At 37.2% G+C, this 25213-nt stretch overlaps 1 protein-coding gene across 4 annotated transcripts in view; it reads left to right on the top strand.

The window, feature by feature from the left end:
* STXBP5L (syntaxin binding protein 5L) overlaps positions 1-25213 on the top strand; it is an 84067-nt gene that overhangs the window by 28011 nt on the left and 30843 nt on the right. For all 4 annotated transcript variants that reach the window (XR_015732762.1, XR_004590156.3, XM_034411125.3 and 1 more), the window contains exons 6-13: positions 5144-5207; positions 9522-9605; positions 12617-12740; positions 13878-13956; positions 14692-14846; positions 18044-18116; positions 21215-21362; positions 22397-22464. Coding sequence is in view for 2 of the 4 variants with exons in the window: in XM_034411125.3 (XP_034267016.1) it covers positions 5144-5207; positions 9522-9605; positions 12617-12740; positions 13878-13956; positions 14692-14846; positions 18044-18116; positions 21215-21362; positions 22397-22464 (795 nt within the window). In the remaining 2 variants the exon portion in view is untranslated. The remainder of the gene's footprint in view (positions 1-5143; positions 5208-9521; positions 9606-12616; positions 12741-13877; positions 13957-14691; positions 14847-18043; positions 18117-21214; positions 21363-22396; positions 22465-25213) is intronic.

Raw genomic sequence — 25213 nt, 5'->3', positions numbered from 1 at the left:
TTTAGCTTTAGAAGTAGTTTGTCATGTACCACTGAATCAAAGGCTTTACAGAAGTCTATGTAAATTGTGTCTATTGCTTTGCCCTGATCGAGATTTGTAGTCCATATGTTCTTGCAGTGTAGAAGTTGTAGATAACAGGATAATTTTTTTCTGAAACCAAATTGTTTATTAGAGAGTAGGTTGTTTGTTTCTAGGTGGAGGGTAATGGAATGATTAATGATTGATTCCATGACTTTGCAGGTGATGCAGCATAAAGAGATTGGTCTGTAATTTTCAAGTACGCTGGGGTCTTCCTTTTTGAAGATAGGGATGACCGTGGCTAGTGAACATAGTTTGGGTAGGGAGCTGGTCCTGAAGGATTTTTTAAGGATTATGCTTAGAGGTCCTGCTATAGTAGTGAAAAGCTTTTTTAAAAAGTATGCACATAGTCCATCAGGTCCGATAAATAGAGATGGTTTTAGTCTGCGTAATGCCTTTTCAACGTTATCTTCTGTGAAATCTATTTGTGTTAGATCGTTGTAGTTATTTGTGATATGACTAGGGAATGTTGGGCATGAGCCATTGCTGTTTACAAAGACTGAGCCGAAGAATGTGTTGAAGAGGTTTGCTTTAACTGCTTCATCATTGCATTCTTTACTATTAGGTCCTTTTAGGGGTGGGATGGATCTTGAATCTTTAAGTTTGTTGTTTACAAAATTATAGAAGGCATGGTTGGATTTCGTGCGCAGGAGGTTCTCTTCTTGTTTGGTGTGGTAATTGGTGCTTTCAGTCTTTATTTTTCTTCTATGAAAACCTTTGCATTTATCTCTATTAAATTTCATTTTATTATTTTCACTAACCTATGAAGATTATTCTCAATGGCATTCCAATCTCCTAGAACTGAGGTGCAAAAGTGCTATTTGGGGGCTACATGTGGTCTGTCCCTTTTGTTGTTCCCAGATCCCCCAGTGTAAAAGCCTCATTTAAAAAAAAATAGCCCAAAGAGGTCCTTAAGCCTTTCAGATTCTTAAGACTCCAGTTTCATCCCCTAACATTCCTGAATGCCCTTTGCTCTGCCCTCTTTGAGAGGACAGCCTAGGCCTAGGGTGACTTTTAAGCTGATGGGTTTGTGAAGGAAATTTTACATGATTAGCTTGCCTATCCAATTTCCTATCTCCTTCAGATTTGATGAGAATTCGGTTAATCTTTCCAGCTCATTAAAAAACATTGGAAGAGTTCTATTCTCAAAAGAAGACCCTGTTTGTATCACACTTGAGCCCTTGTTATGACTTCCCAGAGCAGAAATAGCCATCAAGTGAAAAGTTGTTTAACACTTTTCAACTTCATTCTGTGAGAGGCACAGATTATAATTGTAGGATTGTCTTCCACATAAGTATGGGATCAAATGTGTGGGTCTTCTAAAAGAAGTTAGTGTTAATTATTCAATTATTTCAAGACCAGATTATTTGAAGGAGATTTCTGGAGAGAACTCAGGCAATTACCCCACACAGTTCTATCTTCAGTAGCATCTGTTCAGACTTGCATGTATTTGTCTCAGAGAAAAAAACAGTGTGACATAGAGCAGCCCACACATATCCATCAAAGGTTCAGCCCACTCCCTGTTGTTATGCATTTCCTGCTCTTAAATTTAAAATATAAGGGATGTAGCTTATCAAGTGCACTTATAGACATGAGCTTCAAATTTGATTCCCATAGTCTTACATTTATTTCTCCTAGCCCTAATGCAATTTTTCAGGAGCTTTTTACATGCAAAAATAAATCTCTCTCTTAAAATGGAGCTGTTAGTGGATAGGAGTTAGTTTTAAGGAGCCTGTTAGATAGTCCAGAGAAATTACTTTTTGGTCTGGGTCCAAAATAAGCACTATGAATTATATGCCTTCTCCTGGGAACTTTTAAACCAGCTGATTTATAGTTGCTTGTTATTGAGTCTGTGAGCAGCTTCCATTAAAATATGGAATTAATAAAATAAAATATTCAGCAGACAGGGATATTCACAGATAGAGAAATCAGACTGTCTGATATAAGATAGTCAACAAATGTGAGCAACATCCTGGACTCAACATTTGAATTCTGTCCATTTGCTAAAAGTTTGTTACTGAAGAGTATTTTGATTTGTGAAAGATTTAGCTGGCCAAAAAAATGCAATATAAGAGACAGATTCAGCTAAAGCCAGGAGAGTGTAACTCTTTTTTTTTTTTTTTTGCATTAAGCAACAACATGTTAACCAGCATAGTTTAAAGGATTAGTCTGACCAGGATTACTTGTGTGCAGGAAAATAAAGGAAGAGAAACCAAGCACAATGTCATTTATAGGACCTACCCCCACCCCCCACAATTTAAAGCTAACCATCCAGAGGAGGCATTATCATCCTTATAAGCAGTCAAAGCAAAGCGTGCTGTTCAAGCTGCTTGGGAACAATTAATTGTAACAGCAAGAGCTAAAGAGCAAGCCATGTTGCTAGAGATTTGCAGCATCTTCCTAGGCTCCTGTAGCCTGCAAGTATCTAGGAGAACCATTTCTCAGAGCAGTCTGTGGAAAAATTTTGCATTACCCCAGATATCTCATTAGCTACCAGTCAGTTTCAGAAAAATACAAACTAATTAGGCAACAGACATTTCAAAAGCCCCTAGGAGGAGATTTAATCCCTCCTGAATTGATTCTGAGCAATAATTGTTGGATTCACTCTTTACTTATATTGATAGATTACTTTGTATACCTAAAGAGAGGAAACTAGCTCTTATTATCCTATTTTCAAGAAGGATAGAAATTCCACAACAAAATTCTGTGGTAAAAGCTGCTGCCAGGCTAGAGGGAGAGAATATCTGAACAGCTGAACAGGCAGGCTTTAGACCAGCCTGGCCCACTTTGGTTTGGGCCTTCATGTTTTATCATTAGATCTAAAAATCCATGCTGTTCTCTAAAGCAGATTTATTTTCTGCCTTTGTACACTCTGAGCAGGCTTTCAGTTCAATATCTAGGACAGTGTTTTTCAACCTTTACGTATCTTTACGATATGTGGACTTCATATCGTATTCCCAGAATTCCTCAGCCAGCCATGTTTGCCCTCATAGAGAATGGTTATCTAGCTAGTTCAATCGGATTTGTGATAAATGGTTAAAATTTTACACACATTCAAATTAAGCCAAAACCCACATATGAAGAAGACGACCATGTGAAGTCTTCCTGACATTCGTGTATGCCAATGTGGCAGGTGCAGAATAAACATCTCAATGTGTTGCATAGTTCAGTTTCCATGTCAGCATCTTACAGTTAGCTATCTCTATAAATACTGTGTATTTGCAACTAAGGTATTTTGTTTAATTATTTTGAAATTGATTAGTGAGAACCATAAGTTTGGTTTGATTTGGTTTAAAAATCGAGTTTGGCTTGAGAGCTAGTGTGGTGCAGATATTAAGGTGCTGGCCCAGAAATCAAGAGACAATGAATTTGAGACCTCTTCTAGGCATGAAACTGCTGAGTCATGCCCAGTCCCCCTTTCTCAGCACAACTCACCTCGCAGGGTGGTGGTTGTGGGGAAAATAGAGGGGCAGGAGCATTAGGTACGCTTCTTGCCTTGAGTGATATATAAAAAAGGTTGGATAAAAAAGAATAGTATCCCAAGGTTAAATACAGTGCACATTATAATTCTATATAATTTAGATTCACATGTATATAACTTAATAACATACAACCCATTACATTATATATGTGTACAAGACAAGCCATTTTCCAAAGGTCACAGAAAAAGACTTGCTCTGCTTTCAGCACTGGGTTGTCTACCCTTTTAGTAATAATGCTTAGAGCCCAATCCTGTTGAGCTCTGTGCAAGTGCCACAAAGTGGTTCTGATGGAAAAGGTGTAATTTGAAATGGTGGTGGGGGGGGGAGTGATGAAGTTAAACAGAAAAAAATAGCAGATAGAATTGCAACCATTTGTCTTGCATCAAATTCATCAAGCAGAGGCATGCCAGCTAGCCTGTTTGGCCTAATGGTTGAGGAACCAGGCTTGGAACTAGGAGACTCTGAGTTCTAGTGCTGCCTTTGGGCCAATCACTCTCTCTCAGCTGAACTCACCTCAAAGGGTTATTGATGGATGCTGCAGGAGCATGAGTATCATACAGACTTGAGATGAAAGATTTTGGTTGCTCATTCCTGGATAATTGCTTTATTGGAATCCCTCTTCTTTCTAGGTTTACTTTTGCTTAGAGCAGCCTTTTATAATTTGGCATCCTTCAGCTGTTTTTTACTCTAACTCCCTTAATCCACAGCCACAGTCATTTTTGGCCTATGTGAACTGTTTAAGTATGTGAATTTTTTAAAGTTAAATCGCTTGGGAATATATTGTGCATATCTCTGAATCAGCCCTATTCCTAGCTTGTTAAAGAAGTCTTTTCTCCTAACTTAAAAATATCATTATTTTATAAAACATTTATTGTAGTTGTAGGATTCTTTTGGGCATCAGTTAATTTTTTAAAGCATTTATATAATTGAAATATTCATAAGTATGGCTGTTTCAACAGTACAATCCTATGCAAACACCAATGAATATATGAGAATTTAGTTTCACATAATTCCTATTTTGGTTCAGTCCTCTACATCAGGCAGTTGTAAAGAACAAAAGTTTAAAATTGATAGAAAATCTTTAATATTAGTACCTAGGACAATTCCAAAGCTGATCATTAAAATATGTTCTGTGAGCAAAAATATGCTAACTCTATCCATTTTTTATTCGCTAGTTTCCTTAATAGACTTGGAATTCTGTAGATTGTGTCTTTAGCAAGGTATTTAACAAAGTACTACACATCATTCTGTTTAGCAAGCTTAATTAAGTATGAAAATTAAATGCGTATAGAATTCATTAAAAAGTCATATTAGTGGAGCATTCATTAGTTCCTCATCAAGTAGACTGAAAAAGATATTCAAAGACCTCTACTCTCTTCCTGGATCCTGTTTCTCTTTTCCTACTCTCTAATAATTTTAATGAGCATATTTCCTATTTTCTCACTGAAAGTAGGATCATATTCAGTTTCATTATGTAATAGTCACCATGGCTTCTTAGTTGACTTCCTCTAAAATTATCTGCTTGGGTTACAAAACAAAAATAAATTGTACTTGCTTTTTATAGTCTCAGTTTTGATTTGCAGATCAACGAAGACTCACCCTGGGCCTGTTGTGCATCTAAGCGATAGCCCAAGAGATGAAGGGAAAGTGAGTAAGAAGAACACAAGTATTTCTCACTATTTTTGTTTTAGCAGTTTTTGCCCTTTTGCTACAGTTAATTGGACAACTTAAACACACAAACATCCATAAAAAGCAGGGGTGAAATCCAGCAGGTTCTGACAGGTTCCGGAGAACCAGTAGCAGAAATTTTGAGTAGTTCGGAGAACCAGCAAATGCCACCTCCGGCTGGCCCCAGAGTGGGGTGGGAATGGAGATTTTGCAGTATCCTTCCCTTGCCACGCCCAACAAGCCACGCCCAACAAGCCAAGCCCACAGAACCGGTAGTAAAAAAATTTGGATTTCACCACTGATAAAAAGTATGTAATGCTATGGACAATACAATATTATGGGGAAAAAATAATGTATACTCCTTTTGGGTAAGGTTAAACAACTTTTTAGTAAACAGAAATTTTACTGACCTGAACATACAAATACAGTAAATACTTCTGAACTGTGCAATGTATATATTAATATTTTGTAAATAGGCTGTTGGTTCACTATATATTGAAAAATATGTATTTTCAATCAGTTTATTTTGTTTTGCTTGATGCAATGCTGTTTAATTGATGAATAAAATATTATAATATGATTCAATATAAATATTGATTTAAATTATTATTCCACTTCCCCTTAAGAGCAAAATGTCAGTCAGATCAGAGATGCTGCCTCTCCAAAGTCAGAAAGACAGTCTCCAATGGTCTTCCAGGGAAAAGTAAACTGGCCTCTGGGCTACCTGGAGAGACTCCAAGAGTCCAATTAAAGAAGGAAAACCAGAACTCTGCATCTCTGTCTTTCTCGGTAGATAAATCTTTAGCTCCATAACTAGTAAAAATAACTTGTTTCAGCTTCATAACTAATGAAAAGAAAAGGCAAAACATCTGAAAGAAAACTATTTGTTTAAGTAGATATACTTAAGTAGATAAGTGAATCCCTGAATTCTGTAGCAGTAGAAGTTAATGAGAAAATTACCATGAAAAAAGTCAACTAACTGATCTTTCAAACAAAACAGGCTTCTTTTTTGCCTATCTTTTCCACCAGCTGAATGCCTAAACTTAGCAAGCCAAGATGGCACCAGGAGTCCCAGGCCACACCAGAAACTGCTCCATTACCACCTACTAAAAACCATGTATTCAGCTAAGCCATTCAATCATTAAAGATACCTTGAATTCTCCATACAAAGTATCCATAAAAGCATTTGAAAACTGGCAATAATTAAGTATCTCTTCATATTTAGATCATATTCAAATTCTAAACTTGAGAAAAATCTGGGTATCTCCTGGATTTGCAAATGGATGTTTCGTCTAATCAATATCCTGTATTCACAATCCTTTCTAAAGCTTAGCTAAAATGGTGGACCAGAATACTCCCTATCAAAGACTTATCAAACCAAGAACCAGACTACATCATTTTCATGATGGATACCAAACTGAAAGAATGAGAAGCTTTGAAAGTTTTGAAGCATCCTTGCCAATTTAGATCTGAATACTTCATACCACTAAAAAGTTGTGTGCTATTACAGGATGTATATGCCTTCCCAATCACAGATTCTGGGAAGCTTTGCCATTGCCTTCTAGGCTTCATTTTGAAATACCTTCTCTTAGATAGATTGACTTTTATACTCCTTATGCAGGTGGCTAGTTAGATTGATTCCTGAGAGTAAACACAGGTCAGCGGACAGAGACTGCTGCCTAGCTAATTTCTAGAAATTTTCAGTCATCAAATGATATTCACCAGATGACCACCTTGATTGAAAATGTATTATGAGGATGGTTCCTTTAATTGTGAACCCATTTGGGTGGGCTTTTTAAAAGATGTAATAGACTTCAAAGAAAAAGACATCTAGCAAACTTTCAGAAGAACTGAAAGCTACAATGTTTATGAATATGGAGTGTCATTTCTTACGTGGCTGAAATATAGTTTTAAAAAATACATCTGTGGATCTCATGATTTTTCTGTCTACAAATTTTTATTCTTCAAATTATAATTGTAAAATTACATAATATGAGAGCTTCTTTGCAGTTAAATTATAAAGATGGGCTTTAACCACAAGGCAAAGTAATATTTGGAGACCAGTCTTGAGGATATTATAAGATGTTTTTTTATGGTTTCCATTAATATCCTCAGTAATTATTTTTTAAGTATGAACCCTTTCTAATACTAAGTGCATAGTCCTCATCCCATACGCACACATTCCATTCCATTCCTTTACAGAGAAGAGGTACAATTTCATGACCTAGAAGCAAGTTGTTCCTGAATATCCTGAGTTTCATCTCAGAGTAGATTCTGGATAGGCCTCATTTGCCAGACAAGAAATTCATCCAGATCACTTCCTAATCCAGTTGAGACTGGAAAAGCTATTTTGATTATCTGAGGGCTCCCAAGAAGCCTTGGAGAGTATGTGGGGAGTTTCCCAAAAATCTGCCAGCACTTGTCTCAGTTGCCTCTCCAGTCTCTGGGTCTTGACACAATCATTCCCAATTCACCAATCCAAAGACATGGAAAAGACGAAATGTTGCCTGGAACACAAGTAGAGAAACACTAGAAGTGAACCTGCAAGAATATGGATATATAATATAAGAAAATTATCCATATAGAAAATTGTCTGTGAGAAACCCAAAGCTGAACACCTCGAATTAACATGCCTCTTTGAACTTTTCACTGTTCAGTGACTCGTTCAGCTGCACTAAGTTAGTTAGGGGAGGAAAGACAGTTCCCTTCTTTTTAAATTTATTTTTACACTTAGAATAATTTTAAGAGGACTGTAATCTGATGGTGTGTTAAATTTTGGAATGGTGTGCTAAAAGCCATTAGAACATACATACATACATGTATATTCACTACAGAATCCTATTTTTGTCATGGGATCTGGGTGGAAGGTATAGACTTGCTGGGGTATGGGAAAACCCACATCCCAAAGGGTGGCACCACTTTTATTCTGTTAATTATTTTAATATCACATTGCTTTATTTTTTATGCATTATTCTTATTCATTTTAATACATTTTTGTTATATTTAGTAATTATAATAGCATTATAAAAAACATTAGTTTTTGCCCATTAATACATCAGTAAGATCATTTCATTATCTTCTCTACCAATGACAAATGTGCTTCTTCCATCTGTTACAGAAGTAGGGGAGATGCAGAGTTTGTTCTAATTAGCAGAGAAGGCTTTGCTAAAGAAACAGATTATCCCCCTCTCCTGGAGAAGTTTCAGTATTTCAGCAGAAAAGGAAGAGGGAATTCAGCACAGGGAAGCTGGAGAATAGTGGTGAGCTGTCTAGAAAAGCTTGGATGAGAATTGCAGGAAGTTGAAGAGACAGAATGTGCTGGGAAGAATCAGGTAGAGGATGAGGAAAGAGTGCCAAGCAGCCAGGGTGATGCAAAAGAGGAGCAGCCAAGCAGAAAGGCAGAGATGCAGTGAAGGAGAAGTGACTAAGCATTTAAGAACACAGAGGGAGGAAATGGAAAGCAAAGTGAAAGAAGACCTAGATAAGGATGGGAGAGAAAGGCAGCGTTGGAGGGGAGGAATAGAAGGAAATCTGGAAGACAGCCAGGCAATAAAGCTGGTGGGAAATGGAGTGGCAAGTGGATTCAGGACAGGGAAAATGTTAGGGAATATGAGGGGCAACCTAAGGTATGGTTGCTTTGGGGAATAAATCGACCCCTCTTTCCTGTGACAACCTTCAAGTATTGGTAGACAGCTATCATGTCACTCCTAAGCCTGCTCTTTGTTAGGCTAAACATACCGAACTCCTTTAGCCGATCATATGCTTTAGCCTCCAGTCTTCTTATCATCTTCGTTGCTTTTCTCTGCATATTTTCTAGGGTCTCAGCATCTTTTTTGTATTGTGGTAACCAGAACTGGACACAGTATTCTGAGTATGGCCTTACTAGTGCAGTATAGAGTAATGCTATCACTTCTCATGATCTTGATGTTGTCCCTCTGTTGATGCAACCTAGGATTGCATTGGCTTTTGGCAGCTGCAGCACATTGCTGGCTCATATTTAAGTGGTGCTCTACTAGAATTCCTCTCACAGGTACTGTTGAAGGAGGTACTATCTATTCTATTGATTTACCTGACGATGCTTCTGTTTGCATATCTTGTTTACTGTAGATATATTTATTTATATAAAACTGGGTGATGTCAGCATCTCTGACTCCATTTGGACACTGGCTATGCAATTCCCTGACATATTATTGCATATGTTACATTTAGCTGCATGTACTTTATAATAAATATTCTTAACACATATTAATTTGATAATTTGATTGTGTTTTCTTTCCCCACCCTCTTCCCCAGTTATTAATAGGTTATGAAAATGGGACCATAGTATTATGGGATTTGAGATCAAAAAGAGCAGATTTAAGAGCATATTACGATGAGGTAAGCTATTTCTGATTTTTTTTTTTTAAAGCACAAAGTATGTACAGTTTTCTGGTTTCTAAAATATATACAATGATTAATTAATGTCTTCCATTTGCCTCAGACATGATGCATATGAATGGATGGCAGCAAAAAAGAAATAAAAGTGCAAAGTTCAGATGTATATGAGATAATCAAGATCAGCCATAATTGGGTTATACTTGCTATATTCCTCTATTCAATTTATTAAAACCACATTGCCATGTTACTTTAGGAGAGTCAGTTCCTACAAGGCATTTGCTTCCAACCTAGTCATAGCCGCGTTCTCAAGAAGAAAATTGGATAATCACATGTCTAAGCTCTGTGCTCTTTGAAAGAAGAATGAGATATTGAATAAATATTTATTTAACATTATCTCAGATTTTAAATAGGCAGAAGGCATACTTTAGAGCTAATGTTTATTAATGTGTGAAACCAGGTCCTCTTATTATATACAGTAATATGACGATAAGAAAGAAAAAAAAAACCTTGTGAGTTCGAGGAGTTTGATTGAACTCTCGAGAAGTTTTTTTTTTACCCTACAACGTGTTTGCCTGCAGACAATGGCGAGACATGCGATGGAGCTGCAAGGCAGGTAAGACATGCTTCTTGCATTTTCCCAGCCCCCGCGAGTGGGGGAGAGAAGAGACGTGTCTTGCTTCTCCCCTGCCCCACATGCCACCCTCCTCAATAAAGAGCCAGGTGCTATGGAAAAGGGAGCTGGGCGGGCACAGGCTTTGGGCGTCTGGGGCTGCCGGGGGTCACTGGTGGAGAGGCGGGAGCGGGGTGGGAATTTGCAGGTGAGGGGGATGGATAAATGGATGAATGGGAAGTGGGCGAGTGCCAAGTACGCCGGGAGTTTCCCACCTTTGGTTGCCCCAACGAACAGCTGATGAGCAGCTGTGTTGCGCTGCCACAGCAGCAGCCATGAGGTGGCTATGCTCACCACCTCCTGCACCTCCAAAATAATAAGACCCCCTGATAATAAGGCCAAGTCCTTATTTCCGGGTTCAAAAAATAAAAGACAGGGTCTTATTTTCTAACCAGGTTCTTCCTACGTAAACCAAGATTTTTCTGCAGCCCTAGTTCAGTGAAATCCCAATCCACCAGTTTTTAGCCTTTTGGGATTGTGGATTGGGATTTCACTGAACTAGGGCTGCAGAAAAATCTTGGTTTACGTAGGAAGAACCTGGCTAAAGAGAAATACACATAAAGACCTACGAAAAGAAAAGAAAACACACACACACACACACACATTAAGATACAGTATACAGTATTGTGAAAATCTTCTTGAATCTGAAGTAGATTTACCTAGAACCGTGACGGCAAACCTATGGCACTCATGCCGGAAGTGGCACACAGAGCCATCTCTCTGGGCACATGAGCCATCGCCCAGTGTTCTTCCGGGTTTCAGCGCACCAGCCAGCTGGTCTTCATGCGCGCAGTAAGAGCCGTTCGTTAATGGAAAAGATTACCACATGAACTGGCTTCTTCACTGGAGGCTTTCAATCAACTGGATAGTCATCTAGTAGGGATAGGGTAGTGAATCATATTAGTGTTTAGTGGACTGGACTTGACCGCTTAGATCTCTTCCAACTGTATGATTCCATGATTTGTTTGTTGCATGATGATTTACTGAGTGATTGAAAAGATTTTTAAGCTTTAACCTTAATCACAAATACCAAATCTGCTGCCCTGCTCTCTGCACTTGGCAGAATAGAACTAAATCTTTATTGAACAGTTATGCAAAGAACTGGCCTCTAAAATTTCTTTTAGAATAGAATAGAATAGAATAGAATAGAATAGAATAGAATAGAATAGAATAGAATAGAATAGAATAGAATTTTTTATTGGCCAAGTGTGATTGGACACACAAGGAATTTGTCTTGGTGCATATGCTCTCAGTGTACATAAAAGAAAATATACGTTTGTCAAGAATCATAAGGTACAACACTTAACGATAGTCATAGGATACAAATAAGCAATCAGGAAACAATATCAATATAAATTGTAAGGATACAAGCAACAAAATTACAGTCATATAGTCATAAGTGGAAGGAGGTGGGTGATGGGAGTGATGAGAAGATTAATAGTAGTGCAGATTTAGTAAATAATTTGACAGTGTTGAGGGAATTATTTGTTTTGCAGAGTGATGGCGTTTGGGAAAAAACTGTCTTTGTGTCTAGTTGTTCTGGTGTGCAGTGCTCTATAGCGTTGTTTTGGGGGTAGGAGTTGAAACAGTTTATGTCCAGGATGTGAGGGGTCTGTAAATAGTTTCACAGCCCTCTTTTTGACTCTTGCAGTATGCAGGTCCTCAGTGGAAGGCAGGTTGGTAGCAATTGTTTTTTCTGCAGTTCTAATTATCCTCTGAAGTCTGTGTCTGTCTTGTTGGATTGCAGAACCAAACCAGACAGTTATAGAGGTGCAGATGACAGACCTATTCTATTCTATTCTATTCTATTCTATTCTATTCTATTCTATTCTATTCTATTCTATTCTATTCTATTCTATTCTTGAACAGTGAAGGAGAAATTGTTTCCTTTATCAAATTGGTCTTACTATTAGATTTTTTCTTCCAGACTTTTAGTAACTTCCTGTTACTTAAAGCCATTGTTCCCTGATTTCCCCACATAAAACCAGAGTATCACATTAGCAGAAGGAAGTGAAGGAGGATGGTGAAAGTATTCACATTTAATTAGAAACCCAAAAGAATGAAGTTTTTAAGAAGCTTCTCTTGTTTTTTCCTACCCATTTCCTCATGTATTCTTGCTCTTCAAGAGGGCTTAGTAAGTTAATTAGGTAGACCCTGAGCATTTATCACTTTTCATGTTCCTGGTGTTAAACTTTGGTGAATTCATTCTACATAAATTTGATTTCTCTAGAGGTGGTCTCAATAGGCATGGCCATTATATGTATTCTCAACAATAAAGAAAAGAGGATATCATTATTTCTGGGAGCTCAAGGTTCTCTTTGCGATTTATTTTTTTGTTTAGGCTATTCACTCGATTGGATGGCATCATGAAGGGAAGCAATTTATGTGCAGTCATTCTGATGGCAGTTTAACTCTATGGAATCTAAAAAGTCCCAGCCGGCCTTTCCAGATAATCATTCCTCATGGTAAAATACATCCATTGTTGCTGGTATACTTAAGTTACAATTAAAACATTCAAGTTCTGACCTAAGCAATGCACTTTTGTGTTGGCCCTGACTGAGCAATGGACCTTGCTAATTTCAAGATAGAATTGTAGCATTTGAGTCTGGGATCTATTTATCACAGCTTTCATGATTTTTTAATTGGAACTGCTTTCCATAATCTAGCCTATTGTTGTGAATAATGTGGCAGGGGACTCACTATTCTCTTTTTCTCCAGAAGTCAAAAGCTAATAGAAGACAAGATCTATACTAGGGACAAATCTCAGTTAAGGGTAATGTGCCTTAGGGCTAAGGTTATCTGGATTAGCCAGAGATCAGCTTGGTGGATGGGCAAACCAGAAAAGGGCAATCTTTTAATGTGTGGACTAATTTACCTCTTGTCTATCCAGTTGAGAAAAATGTCCCCATAGTTCTGAATTGTTGCCATATGATGACAATGGATACTGATACAATTACTTACTGTGTAAATAAGGTGAAAATGTCTGAGAAATTTTTTTTTTCCTAAGGATACCCTCCAAAACTCAAAGAACGAAAGAAACAAGAGGGCATCCTTTTTTGAAATTCCTCACTGAATAGGAAGATGAGCCAAATTTTAAGGAGAACTGGGATAAGATTTTGCCTAGACTGCCAAAATGTCTAGAGCCAATCCTGCATGAAATATCATGAATATTATGAGACTAAAGACTAAAGATGAGAAATTCTTCAGAAAGAAAAGGTTGTCTAGAAAAATGAATTGTTACCACTGCCTGAGATGTGCTTTTAGGAGCAAGCTTGCTCTCTTTGCCAGCTGCCTAACACTGCCTTATTCAGCAAAGGCTATTTATTACTAATACTAATTTATTGCTTAGCCATTAGGCTGCATCTGAATCACCTTAGTGTTTCAGTCCTTTTTGATGCCATAGCCCCAGATGAGCTCATGAAGTGCATTGGGATATTGTTCTTTGTTGTATCCCTGAGGTCATCTCCAATCCACGGAGGTCCCTAGAAACATGATTGTTTTAGTCTTGTAATTGTTTGTTATTGCTCAGAACAGCCATAGCAACTCTTTCTACTGGCATTATGGGAAAATAAATGGGTCGTTTCTAAACAATTCCTTTACAGGTAAGATTCAGCGAGATGGGAAAAAAGTTGAATCTTGTAAGCCCATTCTTAAAACAGAATACAAGACCTGTAAAAACAGGTACGTACTCTTCTTGATCACACTAAGGAGGCAGCTATAATCCTGAGACAGGGCCTTGTACCTGTTGAAATGAGGCCACTTATGCGATGAGGCTCACTTTTCTGCCTCTCTCAACTGTGAACATGTACAGCACTGTTAATCAATGTGACAGTTTCTGCGTATACCTGTACAGGATCTATAAGAAAAACAGAGACCAGAAAAATGGTTTTGGTTCCTTTTAAGTGTTTCAGTGAAGGATATAGAGACTGACTTCACACATTGCAATCAGGTGTAATTTATTCATCCTTTGTTTATTGAATAAGCCGTATATTTTTGATATCAGTGGGGAGAGAGAGGTACTATTTAAAGGAACTTTCTTGCCTTCAGCAAGTGAGCAATGCATTTGTGATGCAGGAGTTCAGTATATACAGTAATGATCATCTGTACCATAAGAGAGCCCACCTCCTTCAGCATTTGCCATTACTTCTGGATTGGACAAGCAACTGAGGTTACTGTTTTGGTTGGCTGAAGCTAAGGAAACAGTGAAAGCTGCACAAATGACTACTTTAAACATCACAGTTATAAGAAAGAAATTTGATAATCTCATGAGTTTTAGAAAGATCACTTACGGTAGAAAGATTATTACTTTTAATTACAATTTGGATATAATCTCTTCATCTCAACTTGCAAAAATTGCTATTTCAGAGTCAATGAAAAAGTGTGAACTATAATTATTAATATTTTTTTTTAATATAGTGATCCTTTTATCATTTTTTCTGGTGGACTTTCTTATGATAAACCTTGGCGAAGGCCAGGTCTGACAATCATGCATGGAAAAGCAATTACAGTGCTTGAAATGGATCACCCTGTGGTTGACTTTTTAACTCTCTGTGAAACTCCATACCCAAATGGTAAGTATGTGCAATAAGTTTACATAATAAATAACACAACAAACGAAGAATAGTAATCTATATTGCATGACATTGCCATGAAAAATTCCATAATCCTTTTACTAGGCCAACTGAAATTTTGTAACAGTTTCAAACTTTGTTTTTTGTTTTTTAAACTCTTCATGAAATAGATGTTTAAAAGCCAGGAAAGAAAACAGTGAAGCAGGAAGGGGCTGATTAAGGGTTCTAAAAAATGGGAAAGCTGGCAATAATTATAAAAATTCAGTTGAGCCAATTAAGGTACTGGCTCTCTGTATTTTTTAATATTACAGGTAATCCATGACTTACAACAATTCATTTAGTGACCGTTCAAAGATACAACTTTGAAAAAAATGACTTATGACCGTTTTTCACACTTACAACTATTGTAGCATCCCCATAGTCACATGATTAAAATTTTGATGCTTGGCAATCGGCTCATATTTATGACAGTTGCAGTGTCCCAAGGTCATGTGATCATCTTTTGCGACCTTCTTAGAAGCAAAGTCAATGGGGAAGCCAGATTCATTTTACAGCCATGTTACTAACTTAATAACTGCAGTGATTCACTTAGCAACTGTGGCAAGAAAAGTTGTAAAATGGGACAAAATTCACTTAGATGTTTCACTTAGCAACAGAAATTTTGGGCTCAATTGTGGTCATAATTCGAGGTCTACCTATATTAGGTATTTTGAAACAGAAATAAAAACTAAGAAGAACTAATTTAAAGTAGAGGAAAGAAAGAATCACTGGTGATGGGGCGATTGCTGGGAGCGCAGAGTGTTAGGGAGCTTTTCTCTAAATAGCAACAAATGGTGAAAGACTAAATGCAGGTTCATGGGGGAGGAATTGCAACCAAAAAACTACAATGGTTGACTTGTCAGATAATCTTGAAGAACCCAACAAATAGTTTATTTTATGGTCTTATTGAGATCAAAAACTTGGTAAAGAGCCAGAATTTATCTCCTTCAGCTATCAGTGGCCCTTCCTGTCAATGGGCATCCACAGATTTCTCATAGAACTACTTTGCCTGTTCTCGTTGCTGTTTCAATAGGGTTTGTGCAGCAATTTCTTCTTATAAAAATCCACAGTTCCTGGGACAGAGCTCTCCTCCTTAGGGTTGTCTGGTAAAGCTCTTGGGTGTGTCCTGTACAAAGCTTGAAAGGGGGTTACTGTAATTGATATGTGGAGAGAGTTATTATATGAAAACTCTGCTAGTGGAAGCAGTGATGGCTGTAGATGCACTAGGTTAGTTTTCTTCACCTCACCATTCGTGGCTAGGTGATGGGCTGTTTACTTGAACATTCAAAAGTTGGAACAGTGCTCTCCAAAACTAGGATTGAAATTGATTGCTCATGTTGGAAATTAGTCTGTACACCATGCCTCTATAGTGAAAAATACGACTGAAAAAAGTTGAGCTGTTTCTTTGGCAGTGGACAATCTCTTCCAAGCAGGGGTGGGTTCTAAAATTTTTTACTACTGGTTCTGTGGGTGTGGTTTATTTTGTGGGTGTGGCTTGGTGGTGGGTAATGTGACTGGGTGGGCATGGCCAACTTTTTTTTTTTTTTTACTTTTAAAAGCATTTTTTCTACAACCTTAAGAGCTTGCAGAAAAAATGCTTTTAAAAGCCTCTGACAATCAGGCAACTCAGCTAGAATCGCCAGAGGCTTTTAAAGGCATTTTTTTCCCCTACAACCTTTTCGGCCGAAGAGGTTGCAGAAAAAAATGCTTTTAAAAGTCTTTGACGATCCCAGCTGAACCACGCGATCATCAGAGGCTTTTTTTTTTTACTTTTAAAAGCATTTTTTCGTCCGAAGAGGTTGTAGAAAAAATGTTTTTAAAAGTTTTTTTTTAAAAAGCCTCTGATGAGGTGGGTGGGGTAAGCGAGTGGCGACCGGGCCAGGGACCGGTTCGGGAGTATGGCCAGCCGTTATTACTGGTTCTCTGAACTACTACAAATTTTTACTACCGGTTCATGCAAACCAGTGCGAACCGGGAACAACCCACCACTACTTCCAAGGGTTGAAGAGAGACATCTTGGTAAAAAGATCCTCCAAATTTAGTATATAATCATTGACCGGGGGTAAATCAGTAATCCAGAGAGAGTGTATGACATGGGTGAGGGATGGGTGCGTGTAAAGATGGATTGTAACAGCTTCAGATAGTAGGATTTGGCCCTTCTGCAATATGCCATGTAGTCCTTGATGTCTGCTGCCGTCTTAAGCTTCTTTTAATGTTCTATGTAGCTTTTTGAACACTCCCCCATGCCCCAGTGTCTGGTTATCGTGGCAAAACTGCAAAACTCTTATCTCAAAGGTTGGGAACTACAATCTTTCTGTTTCAAGATCACTCCCTCCACCGTGAATGGGGTTATGGTGGGAATATGGTGTTTCTTGGAAGTCATCCATCTGGGCCCACAAGAACTGGTCCAGGGGTTGTTGTGCCTTGATTCTGGTGATTAGATTGTGGTGTGATTGAGTTGCCCTCAACATTTTTTATGATAGTGGATCTAGTTACTTATCAAAAATGGAAAGATTTTAAAATACTGGTTGCCACCAGGGGATAATAAATTTGAGAATACTCTGGTTTGCAGCACAATGGATCTGGCATCACGTTCTTTGAGCCAGGGTTGTGCAGTCATGGTCATAGCAGAACAAGATAAACTGAAGTAGCATGAGAAATCTCTCATTTAACTTTTTTCAGTCTTTTAAGCATTTTTCAGACTCTGTTCTGCGTAAATTGATTATCATGCCTTTTCCATAAGAATATGCAAACAGAAGATTTACACATAACATTAATTAAAAGTTAAGTGTTACTCAATAGACTTGTGTACGCCCCCCCCCCCTTCCCGGCAGTATATTTGCTATAAATTGGAATAAGGGTTTGAGAAAAAATTATGTGGAAGTATTATTCTATCTAATACTGCATGTTTATTGGAACAATATTTATGCTTAATCTCACATGAGGAGACACCAAACCTACCATCAGAATAACATGAATATCTCTTTCAGTGTTCTAGGAAAATCTAATATAATCTATCGAAACTGAACTTCTGGGTTTGGAAAATTCTATATTAGGATTATATATAAATTCTGTATTTGTTCAGAACAATGGTTAAATGGTCCTTATTTAATATCTAATTCATTAATATTTATGTTTATATTTTTATTTGTATATAGAAATTCAAGAACCCTATGCTGTAGTTGTACTATTGGAAAAAGATCTAATTGTTGTTGACCTGACTCAAAGCCAGTAAGTATAATTCCATATGGTGCTAACAATAATTCGTGGGAGAGAAGCATAGATTGGTTGTTGAATTGGAAATATAAACTAATATCACAAACCAAAGCCAAAATGTTTTCAAAACAAACAACTTGACTATTCATTGATACTAGGATTAATATGTTAGGTATCTTAGCTGTCTGTTTCTTTGTTAAACATATCCTTCCAAAATTATGGATTCTAGTAAATTATCTAATAAAGATTATAGCTTTAAAAGATGCTTCTCCATTCCCCTATTTTTCTGTATTCACTGATTTTAATCACCATGCCTTATTTTTAAAAAAGTTATTTCAGAATCACCTGTTTCAAAGTCTCACTAATGGAATCCACTGATCAATTTGCCTAAAGCAAATACTTTGCGAACCCTAACCCTAACCCAAACAATCAACAATGTCTCAACAATACAGTTCATATAATTGTATACTAAAATACAATTGTGGAGTTTTTGATGTTCTCTAAGTTTGGTTGTTTGCTTGCAGATGTTTTGTTAGCAAAATAAGTAGCATATTTAGTGTTGTACTGCATACTGCATCTTACAGGAAAATCTAGAAGCAAGCAACCAAGCTCAGAGAGCACCAAGGACTCTACCATTCAAGCTTGAGCTACATATATTTTCTTCTATTGGTACTAAAGTAAAGCAAGAAGAGAAAAGTATCTACATTGTGCCATATTCAAACACAGTCAAAGATTATTCCTTTTTCTCCATGATAACTTGGTGACAAGGTCAAAAGACTCATAATTTTTTTAGAGGAGGCAGCTTAGTTCATCAAGCAAGCATAAACATTCTAGAAAAAGGTCTTTATTCAAAATGCCTTTTCATAAAACATAATTGGAAGGAGAGTTATTGGGAACCTTTTCACATCTTCTTTTTGCATTGTTTCTTAGTACAAAGAAAAGGAAATGGAATCAATGCACAATATTATTTGATTAGTCCATCTAATCAAAGATCTAATCAAACATTGAGAGAAAGGGTTAACCAGTTAGTTCAGCAGTCACCAAATTATTTGCATTTTTTATATTGCACTAAATTAGGGATCTTTAAACTACACTCCCTGGGTGGGATATGTGCAATGGACGTTTGTGTTGCTGCAGAGAGTCTCCCGCTTCTGGGTTTTTTTGTGTGGGTCGGAGTGGGGCAGAAATTCTGACTTGGGGTCTGCTTCAGCCTCCTGGTGCGGAGCTTTGGGCAAAGGCTGGAGGGAAGTGCTGCTGGTGGCAAAGAGCCGGAGGGCCTTGTTCCAGTGGGACTGCATCATAGTCTGGAACTGGCTGGCCATCTCAGCCCACTGAGCCTCCAGGCGCTGGCACCTGGCCTTGCACTCCCACAGGATTTCCCTCTGCTTGGAAAGCCTATGCTCATAGTTCTCAGTGAGGTGCTTCCTTCTCGGCCAGATCCAATTTGAACTGAGCCAGCTGTTTTGCCAACTCTTTCTCATGGTGGCTGCTTAGCTCCAACAACTGCTTTCTGTAGGGGGCCTAAGGAGTCCAGGTGGGCAGGCGAGGAGTGGCTGGGAGGGGAGGGGCAGGTAGAGGCCGGCGAGGTGCCCCTCGACATGAGTGATATTGAGTTGGCCATGCCCACCCAGTCACATGACCACCTAGCCACGACCACCCAGCCAGTCATTAGACAGATCATATTAGTAGTCCGTGGGACTTAAAATTATGAATTTAGTGGTCCCTGAGATCCAAAAGGTTGGGGACCCCTATTCTAGTTCACTGATTATTTATCTTTTGTTGCTTCTTTGCAATACATGAAGTAGCTCAGAGTTGTATTTTTTATTAGATTCCACCATGATTGAGGATATTTGGAAATGCTATTCATTAAAGCAGCCCACCTTTTCCCAGACCATTCTGTGAGACTGTAAAAAAAAAGAGTGTCTGTTTTAAGGAGCTGCTGAAAAAAGCCAAGGTACTTGACTTCATAAGAGAGAGTAAATGCTTTCCAGATGACTTTTTAAATTGGATAGAGTGCGACACGTTAGGGTGAGGCTTGTCTGCACCATTTGCCACTTGTACGTCAGTTAAACTTTCATCACCCCAACAAATGAACATTAGGATCATAATTATACAGATGTTGATTTATTTTATACTTTTTTTCCCTTGCCCATTTAATCTGAAGCAAATCTTTCCAGTTGTTGACAAGATTAAGTACAATGTCCTCTTTCTAAAACAATTCCCTTTAGACTAAAAAACCAGCATAGCCAAGGGCCTAATTTGTACCAAAGTGGTAAAGGTGTGTCTGGGTTATAATGTCGAATCTTGCTTGCTAATGAAGCATCTTATTGGAAAAACAAATACTGTGGAGCCCTTCTTCCTGACATTTTCATCTTCCAGGTGCCTTGAAATCCTTGAGTCAATCCTTGATAGAATGGACATTCTATCTCCATCAGATTGATTATCTTTCATTGAGTGATGCCACAGCAAGAGATGAACTGATTTAATCTTACTCTGTTGTAAGATTCTGTAGAAGTGGCATCTGCAATCTAAAATGCCATATTCACTAACTCAGTGAGACAGCTAAGACAACCAAATAACTGAAGAGAATCATAAAAACCATGATTCTCTAAGAGATGAAGAGAAAGGATTTGAGTCCCATTTATCTGGTTGAGTTAGGAGAGCTATAAAAGCCTGGGAAGAAATCCAGTAGAACTTGGGATCTCCATCCTGGACTGTGTTTGGATGTTTATTGTTCCTTGGTCATTGCATTCTTCTTTATAATTGTTCTCAATTATTGCTTTTCTATTATTATTGGTTTGCCCTTTATTAAATTGTGTTATTCTTTTCATCTTCTTAGTATTAGAAGGAATGTAGGCTGCTCAGAGTCTCTCTGGTTTGGAGTGGTATATAAGCCCCAATAAAGAACATTTAAGTTTTTAGTATGTACTCATCTTTAATCTAATTGGCATACAAATAGTCTTAATTTTTATCTCACTGTCTACATTTGTGTCAAGAATTATTAAAAATTTTTGTGTGTGTGTATACTTAGTAATATGTTTCTTTTCAAATAATTAATGTATTAAGTAAATTTGTCTTTAAAGGGTATGCTAATACATGTTTTTCTCACTTAGTTTTCCCATTTTTGAAAATCCTTATCCTATGGATATTCACGATTCACCTGTTACCTGCACAGAATACTTTGCTGACTGCCCTCCAGATTTGATTCCTGTGCTATATTCTGTAGGTGCAAAACATAAAAAGCAAGGATATAGCAATAAGGTAAAGAATAAAAAAGGGAAAGTGTTATTGAAACAGCACTAATTACTAGGGTTCATGGTTATGCTTCATAGTTCTTTGCCTATAGTATTTATGATATTGTGGTAGGGGTACTGTGTCTTAACAAACTCTTATGTTGGGTCTGTCCTGTCCCTTTGTGCAGATTCCTACCCTCTTTCTCCCTCTCCCTGTATCCCCATCCCTTGTTTCTGAGAAGCCCTTGCTCTTTTTCTAAGAGACAAGAATAGAAATAGAGATGGCGAGTAGAGATGTCACTTCCAACCTCTTGTTATCTTGTCAGGTTATTATTAATCGGCCTTATTTTTGAACCCACAGCAGTTTAAAAAATGTCAAATGTACCCCAAACCCCAAATTTGCCTACCTTTGTCATATTTTATGTAGAAACAAATTATTGTTGATATTCAGCTACCATAAACAGGAGGCAAGGATTTCTAATTCAGGGGTTGAAGTTGATTCAAATGGGAAGCAAGCAGCTGTGAATAATATATAATAATATAATATAATAATAATAAAAATGAATCTGGCTGTTTTCTAAAAGATTGATTCAGAGTCCAGACTGAATCTGTTAGTTGGAATACATCTCTGCATGTAGTTAAGGGTGCCTGAGTTCTGAATTCTATCTGAAATATATATACAATCACACAAATGGAATTACAGGTTTCTTAATATTGGATCAGATTCATAAGCTTGCAGAGTGAGAGTTAAACATTTATTTTTGCTTTAAATACAGTTGATTTCCTTAGATAAATTGTATTCTATTTTACTCATACACCAAAAAAAAAAGGGGGGGGAACTACCATGGTTAAACATAATATAAAACATAGCTTAGTTATTAACTATTAAGTGTTTTTCTTAAGCTTTTGTGTACCATGTAAATACAAACAATAATTTGTGAATATTACATTGTCATTGAACCTATAATGAAGTGGCAAAAACATGCTAATGCAGAAATAGATAGATAGATAGATAGATAGATAGATAGATAGATAGATCAATAAATATTTTTCTTTTTTTAGGAGTGGCCTATCACTGGTGGAGTATGGAACCTAGGATCACAAACATATCCTGAGATTATTATTACAGGGTAAGGAAAGTGCTGTTATAAGATACTGGTTGTTGCAAATAGTTGTAGGTTTGTTATTTATTGCTTAGAATTTTACTCCATCTTTCTTTACTGTGTGTCTTTAAGGTGAATAACACCAAATATAAAAGTACAAGTAAAAGAGTAAAAAATTACTCCAAATCAAAAGGCATGATTGAAAAGTCCAGTTAATAAACAAACTAATATCTAGACAGCCAATTTCCAATTTGCCTTTGAAATATAAGTGATTTTCCAACAGAGAACTGGGTGACTTAGCTATTAATAGGATTGTTGTTCCCCTTACTCTGTTGTAAGGAAAAACTGAGCGTGAAACTAGAAGTAGATTCAAGAAAATAGAAGTCCATGTGAGATAAGCTCAGAATTCTTCAAACACTGTGGTAGCCATGGAGAAAAATGTATTATATTTATATTATATTTCTCCTTAGGATAAAATTAATTTTACAACACTATGTCCCTCATGGAAAGTTTAGAACTTTAGATAACTTTCTATGATAATTTTTCAGAATTTGCACTCAGTAAATTGTTCACATCAGCTCTGATGTTCTCTCCATCACTGTATGAGAATTTTAAAGGTATCAATGTCTTCATCTGAGGAAAAAAAATTGAATGAATTGTTGTTTTTGATATCCAAGAATACCAATAGGACCCATGGTTCTCTATTCTTGTCTTCCTCACCCATCCCATGTTGCATGACACATCTGGCCTGCGGCCTGCGAGTTTGAAACCTCTGATCTAGACTCTTCCGGTCAGCCTCTAACTAGATGTAATGGGATGTGAGAATAACCTTGGAAGACAGGAGGAAGGCCACAGTCTAGATAATAATCTGATAACAGAAATCTGAATGCAAAGGTGATGGAAAGCTCCTCAGAATGGGCCCTCCCTACATATGATAAACAGTTAAGGGAACTAGGTATTTCTACCCTAACCATTATGGGGTGGAAGGATAGCTGTTTTACAGTACTTGAGGGATGACACTGAGAAGGTGTTGGCTTATTTTCCAAAGACCTGAGGGCAGGGCAAGAATGGGTAGAAGCTTGTTAAAGAGAGAGCCAACCTGGAACTAAGGAGAAATTTCCTGACAGTGAGAGCAATTAACCAATGGAACAGCTTGCCTCCCACAATTGTGGATGTTCCAATGCTGGAGGTTATCAAGAAAAGATTGGATATCCATTTGTCTGGGCTGGTATAAGATCTCCTGCCTTGGCACGGGGTTGGAATAGAAGACCGCCAAGGTCCCTTCCAACCATATGATTCTATGTTTCTGAAGGCAAGGATGGGGAGAAGTGCTTTGAGTCTTGCAAGATCCTTTTTAACCAGAATTCTGCTATTTTCCTAGGCATATTTGATAAACTTACTTAGAAGCTAACATGTGTTTGTCAAAAACAGAATGCCAGACAAATCTTATTGCATTCTTTGGCAAAATGACTAAATTAGTGGAACAGTGAAATGCTGTAGACATAGTATACTTGGACTTCAGTAAGGCACTTGACAAAGTAGATCACAACCTACTTCTTGGTAAGATAGAAAAAGCATTACCACCAGATGAATTTATAATTGGTTGACCAAATGCACTCAGCATGTAATCCTCAGTGAAACTGTATCTACATGGAGGAAAGCATGCAGTGGGTTTAGTCTTGGGCCCAGTACTCTTCAACATCTTCATAAATGATTTAGATGAGGGGATAGAAAGCGAACTCCTCAAATTTGCAGACAATACCAACCTGGGGGAAATAGCCAACATTTTAGAAGATAGGCTCAAGATCCAGAAGGATCTTGACAGAGTTGAACACTGAGCTCTATCCCAAAAAATGTAATTCAGTGCTTAGAAAAGGCATATAGTAGATATAACTTTCACATACACAATAAATAGGTCACATAGGAACTCCATAAGTAAATAATGTCCATATTTTGCACCTTCTATACTTCACAATTTTTCAACATTCTTACAGCATTTGTGACTTCCTTCTCAATATCCTTGCATGCTAGAATGATGTACCATATTTCTCTGTCATCCTGCATCTCTTCTTTTATATCATCCCATCAAATATCCTTTTTCATACTTGTTATTGCCATATAATATTTTTACACTTCTCTGACACTTTATAATATAATTCTTACCTTTGTTCCAAGCAGCTTCCACATTCTCTTTTCTTTTAAGCAGATAGTCACTAAACAAGAACAGTTCTAATTAATGCTTGGGTCTCCAAATGTAGCTATTCATTGTAACAAAATAAGATTCCTCCAGTGTTGTATTAATTCACAGCATTGTACAGTTTTATCACTATTAATTATGCAGAATTATTACTTCACTGTAACGCTAACATGGAACTATCATTAACCTATGGATTTCTATATCTATGCACATCTAAAACAATCTATATGACATGAATTTATACCTTTTTTATACATTTATACTTTTTAATATATGTGTTAGCTCTTTTATTCATATTTCAACCCGCACTTTTTCTTCCCTGTATATAATTATTTATTCCACTGCATGAAAATGTTAGAAACCTTCAATCTAATATATTACATACTTCTCGCTTTTCTTAGTTTCATAAACCTGATCTATCACTTTAAAATTTGTATTCAGCCTTTATTTCCTCTTACAGTCTAAATTATGTTCTCCATATGTCATGATCATTACAATATTAGATGGGCCTATGGATATTGAATTCCACTCTCTAATGAGTTTGATAAATTGAGGCTTTCACTTTACACTTTTTAATAA

The sequence above is a fragment of the Pantherophis guttatus genome, chromosome 2 (genome assembly GCF_059756535.1).
Source record: "Pantherophis guttatus breed Tessera chromosome 2, ASM5975653v1, whole genome shotgun sequence".
In the NCBI taxonomy this organism is placed as follows: Eukaryota; Metazoa; Chordata; class Lepidosauria; order Squamata; family Colubridae; genus Pantherophis; species Pantherophis guttatus.
The sequence above is the reverse complement of the archived record's forward strand: the minus strand, read 5'-3'. Positions and strand labels throughout refer to the sequence as shown.